Genomic DNA, 5,313 nt, shown 5'->3' on the forward strand with positions numbered 1-5,313 from the left:
GTTTTATATAACGTAAATATTCATTAAAATTAAAAAAAAGAAGAATAGTTGGTTATTCAATATAAATGTACTCGTCTTTCCTCACATCTGATCTTGAGATATATTCTCTCTCAATGAGAGATTCAATAGTTCTCCTTACTAAAGGAATTGGAGTCCTAAACCTACTTGATAATGAGGTAACTACAGCCTGCATTAAGTCGTTGTGTTGCATTTTTCTATTCTTTTTCATTAGTCTAACTATACAAGCCTCAATTAATCCTACTCTTTCTGCAGTAATTTCTCTTTCTTCTTCTTTTTTTTCTTGTTTAAAAACTACAGCTTTTGGAATAGGAAGAACGAATTTAGTTTTAGCATATTTAAATGAGTTATTGATTTTAACAATATTTCCATCTTCAACAGAGATTAAATCAACTGACTGTAAAGAAGAAATAATACTTTTTATAATATCCATTGTTAAATGAATAGTATTAAATATTTCATCAATAGTAATTTCATTTTTTTGATTAAATAATACAAGAATACTTAATTGATAAGCGCTACCAAATAAGTTGTATGGTTTATTAAAACAATTAGTTTTTATTTTACCACGAGTATATTGATGAAGCCATTGTAATTTTCTTCTTTGATGTTGTTTAATATACCATTTTTCAAAGAAAATATGAGATGTTTTTAATTCATCAGGTAATTCAAACATAAATTGTTGCGGTTCTAATGGCCAAATTGAAGTTTGAAGGACATTAACAAAGAAAGGGAAAGGTACATTAACAGTAGCTAAAAATTGATTAGAAAGAGATTGTGATAATTGAAGGTCAGACATCATTTTTTGTATTTTATATGAAAAGGTAGAAGAAAATTTAACTCTATGTCTATCGAAAACAATATTTTCTTGAGATAGATCATCGTTATTTCCACGAAGTAACATTCTTTTAGCAATAGTTTTGATATAATAATTTTCAAATATATCTTTATTTTCAATAAAATCATAAATACAGAAGATTTGATCTAATTTATTATTTAATTCATCTACACCAACACATTTCTTTACAACAACGTCAGAATATTTAGCTAAATATTCTGGAATTAATATTTCCATTTCTTCGCCATTTGCAATTTTAACATTACTATTAATTATTTCTCTAAATGCTCTTCCAAAACCTGCATTAAATGATGGATGATTTCTAAAACATTCTTGAATTAAATTAGTAATATCTTCATAATATTCAATAATGACTTTAATAATTTCAAATGCTTGTTGAATTGACATAATGTATTTTACTTTTTCCATTCCAATTTGTTTACAATATATTTCAAATACTGGAATAGCTGAATCAATTTGTTCTCCATCTTTTAAAACTGTAAAACATTTTTTTAAATCATCTTTTTCTCTTGTTTTTAATAAACTTTCCATTTTTTCAATAATAAATTTACATTGTTCTGAAATAAATTGTTTTTGTAAAAATTCTCCAAATTCTCTTTGCAAATTTGCAGCAACATAAAGTTGAGACCTTTGTCTTTCTAATTCAATAATTTCAATAGTTTTTTCTAAAAATTCAGTAATACCATAATTTTTAAAATAATTATTTAAATCTTTATAATATGATTGAGCTGCTTTAATATATTCTGATTGATAATATGTATCATAAACATTTAAATTCATTAATGAAACAGTAACTATTTCTGAATTAGAAAATGACAAAAATAATAACATTATTCCATTAATTAATTCTCTATTTTGTGTGTTATTATCAATTCTTTCTGCTAATAATAAATTCATTGTATTTTCAACAATATTTGTAGCATTAGCTCTAAGAAAGTCACACCAAAATAATGACATACAATGTTTAAATACTGGATCAGAATATTCTCCATTAATGGCTTTTTGTTGTTTAATAAAAAAACGATCTAAATAAGAAAATACATGTGAGATTTTTTGACATGCAATAAAATATAATTTGTAATTTGTAATATAAAAACGTAAAAAATCTAATGTTGAATTTATTTGTTGTGTTTGTTTTAAAAGTACTTTTAGTTTCATTATACATTTTTGATGAATTAATTGAAATAATTTTTGTGCATTTCCTTGTGTTTGTTGTGAATATAATATGCATGTAGAATACATTCCCATGTGTGTTTTTGAGTCATATGGTTGATTTGATAAAACAGTGTCACAAAATGAAGATAACGTTTGAAACATTTGAGAAGGTGTTTGTAAATTCATAACTAAAAAAGTAATTTATTTTTTTAGTTCTTAACCAGAAAAAACTTTTTTTAAAAAAAAAAACAGAATAATATTCTTTTTAGTTATTTCATTGTTATTTGTATTGTTATTCTTATTTTCTTAATAACAAAATCATAACAAAAAGTTGATTTTATAGGTAAAGAGAAAATTGATGTAAAAATATTTTTAATTGGTTGTTGATTCGAAAAATATTTATTAATTTTTAATTTGTATCTTATTCTAAACTTAGAATGAGAATGGAATTATAGAAAAAAGGTTGTTAGGAAATTATTATTTAAAAGATAAGCCAAAGTAGTAAAAATTGTTATTAGTAGTTTAAAGGTATATGAGATTTGGTGTTACAATTATGTTATTCTAAATGAATACAACTTATGTAACAAATAAATATCACCAAGTCAAATAATAACTTATTTAACAAATGTCTTGTATTTCTTTATAGAGTAAATTTATTTTAAAATTCATAATTTTATTATTTTCAATTACTACAAAATATCTATAGATAATTATAGTTATTTACCTACTTATTGATGATAATAAGATTTGATTCCCATTGTTAATAAAACATTTTATTTTATTGGGTTTGTAACATATAATTAACAAAGAGCATTGAATAATAGATATGTATAAATGATACTTACTAATGAATTTTTTTTTATTTGATGATAACGATATACGATAATGTATAATTCAACAAAGTATTATCATTTTAAATAATTTTTATACAAAAATTTACTTCATTAAAAAATTTCTTTGGGAAAGAAAGAATATTAAATGAACATTTATAGATAATATGAATTGTATATTGTATAAGAGATAAAAGTTAATATTAAATGTGAAATTAATAATATTAAAATCAAATGACATGAACAAATAAAAGAATATATGATAGAATTAGTGATAGAATAATAAACTCATAAATTATATGTTTTATTTGTATTGTCTTAATTATAAGGAAATATTATGAATCATTTTTGTTTATACACAAACATATTATAACAATTAAAAATATACTGAACAAATAAAATAAATACTTCATTTTGAAAAATAGTAAATTTTAATAATTTATCCTCCTTGTTGATTTTTTAAATAAACAAGAAAGAATAAAAATCATTTTATTAAATATAACGAATTTAAATAACATCATATTTATTAATTTTAGAATCTCCAATAATCAGATATTAATGTATTTGTTCCAATTATCAATATTAGAATTAACTATTTTTTCACGTCCTCTATTTATTTTTCTTCTCTCTTTTTGTAACTTCTTCTTTTCATCTTGAAGAATCACTGTACTATATCTCCATTTATTTTATTAAATCATTTCTCTATTTTTCCTATTTTTGTAGATATTCTAATGAATTTATTTTTCATATTCTTTTTTCTATTATCTTTGCTTTTATTCTGAACACCTTCTATTTTATTCAGTATTTCTTAACTTTTTTCTCATACCCTCTTCGGGTTATATATGTTCATTTCTCTAATCCAACAACTTTTCCTCATTAAATAAAAAAGGTAAAGTTATTTATAGAAAGGCTAAGATGAATTATTTTTTGTGATAACTCTTTTTAATTTCTTTCTCTTTAAAACATGCTCTTGAATAGATGGGAAGAGCTGTGGTGGGAATTGAGATAAGACCAGTTTTATATGTAGTTTTTTTACTTGATGTATACACAAAGACTGTAAAGATAAAGTTGGGTTTGTATTTACTAAAAACATGAAACAATTGTAGATGAATTGAGAATCCACCTTTGTTTGAAGCGTATTGAATTCTGGCATTGTCGAGATATAAACAGCAGAGTATGTCTTAGTCGAATAATACACAATTACAGCAGTCCCTTGTTCATTTCGTGCTAAAACAGTAACATCTTTTCCACCAATGAATCTACCTTCGTCATTGAACCAACTCAACGAAAAAGGTACTTGACTATGACAATATCCATCACTCACATAAGGTAATTCAAGATTATTCCAAAGAATACTCTTTCCTGGATTTATTGGACAATAAGATATTGACTGCTCAAGATTTATAGTTCCAAACTTCATTGAAGGATTAATACCAAAAAGATGACAAATTTTTCTATTGTCATATCCATTTGTTCTTTGTTCAAGGTGTTGAAATAGAGCATAAGTCCCTAATAAATGTTTACAACCACTGTTTTTTAAAAAAGTTTCTAACGCAATGACTTCATTAGCTGAGAATGAAGAAGGAGATCCAGCTGTATCACTACAAACAATAATATCAGGATTTTGTTTTTGTAATTCCTTGAGTGTAATTTCTTTTTTTATGAATTTTACAGACAACTTAATTTTTGTTTCCCCGTATTTTTTCCAGTTTTTATTCAAATCCTTCCAAAAAGACTTTCCTCCAATGTGTGAGTGAATGACAGTTACTTTAATTGACTGATTTTTAGTTTTTGAATGAATCATTTTTTTTTTCTCTCTAATAACATTTTTTCTTTTAAATTCTTGCCTTTTCATTTATGATTATCTCTTTACATAATGAAAGAAGTAAGTGAATGAAGATTGTTGTTAAAAGAAACCGAAAGACAAGAACGTTACAATCATTTATTTCTTTTTGAAGACAAAAAATCCCAAATAAATGACAACTCCAATAATAATAAGGAATACAATTGCCATAATAATCAAAAAGATTTTATTAGTAATTGCCCTATAAAGCATTCTTTTTAATGTCTTATTTGATTCATCAAGATGACCATCAATTCTATCTAACTTTCGGTTATCATCTTCCAAAACTTCTCGTTGTCTTTTTAATTCCTGTACAGAGTCCATTTCTGTGGAAATAGTATCTTCTAAAATAGCATTAGACATTTCAATATCAAAAGTTGCATCTTCTAATTTTTGGGTTGCATTTAACATTCTGTCTTGATGAGAATTATCATAAAAGCTCATTTTGGTTTTACTCGACGAAATTTATTATTTAAAGTTCTATTAAATATTAAGTTTTTTCGGAATTAATTTGTCCAACAAAAAATAACAAAAATAAACTGAAGGAAGTTATTTTATTTGTTTCGGTGAGCCATTTTATGCTAATAAAGATTTCTTTAATGAAGTCT

The 5,313-nt window shown here is 23.9% G+C and overlaps 3 protein-coding genes across 3 annotated transcripts; all 3 read right to left on the reverse strand.

The window, feature by feature from the left end:
* Nucleotides 1–52: 52 nt before the first annotated feature.
* ENU1_005600 (cullin family protein) lies at nucleotides 53–2,218 on the reverse strand (the record flags this gene model as incomplete). Its single annotated transcript, XM_008856543.1, has 1 exon — nucleotides 53–2,218. One exon carries the CDS (start codon nucleotides 2,216–2,218, stop codon nucleotides 53–55), a length of 2,166 nt encoding a protein of 721 aa, XP_008854765.1.
* A 1,564-nt stretch (nucleotides 2,219–3,782) lies between these two features.
* ENU1_005610 (hypothetical protein) lies at nucleotides 3,783–4,666 on the reverse strand (the record flags this gene model as incomplete). The annotated part of the gene is made up of 2 exons (XM_008856544.1): nucleotides 3,783–3,916; nucleotides 3,961–4,666. The coding sequence occupies 2 exons, from the start codon at nucleotides 4,664–4,666 to the stop codon at nucleotides 3,783–3,785; spliced, it is 840 nt and encodes a 279-aa protein (XP_008854766.1).
* A 138-nt stretch (nucleotides 4,667–4,804) lies between these two features.
* On the reverse strand, nucleotides 4,805–5,149 carry ENU1_005620 (NUF1 protein, putative; the record flags this gene model as incomplete). Its single annotated transcript, XM_008856545.1, has 1 exon — nucleotides 4,805–5,149. The coding sequence occupies one exon, from the start codon at nucleotides 5,147–5,149 to the stop codon at nucleotides 4,805–4,807; it is 345 nt and encodes a 114-aa protein (XP_008854767.1).
* Between the last annotated feature and the right edge of the window lie 164 nt (nucleotides 5,150–5,313).

The sequence above is a fragment of the Entamoeba nuttalli genome (assembly GCF_000257125.1).
Source record: "Entamoeba nuttalli P19 unplaced genomic scaffold asmbl_2013, whole genome shotgun sequence".
NCBI lineage: Eukaryota > Evosea > Mastigamoebida > Endamoebidae > Entamoeba > Entamoeba nuttalli.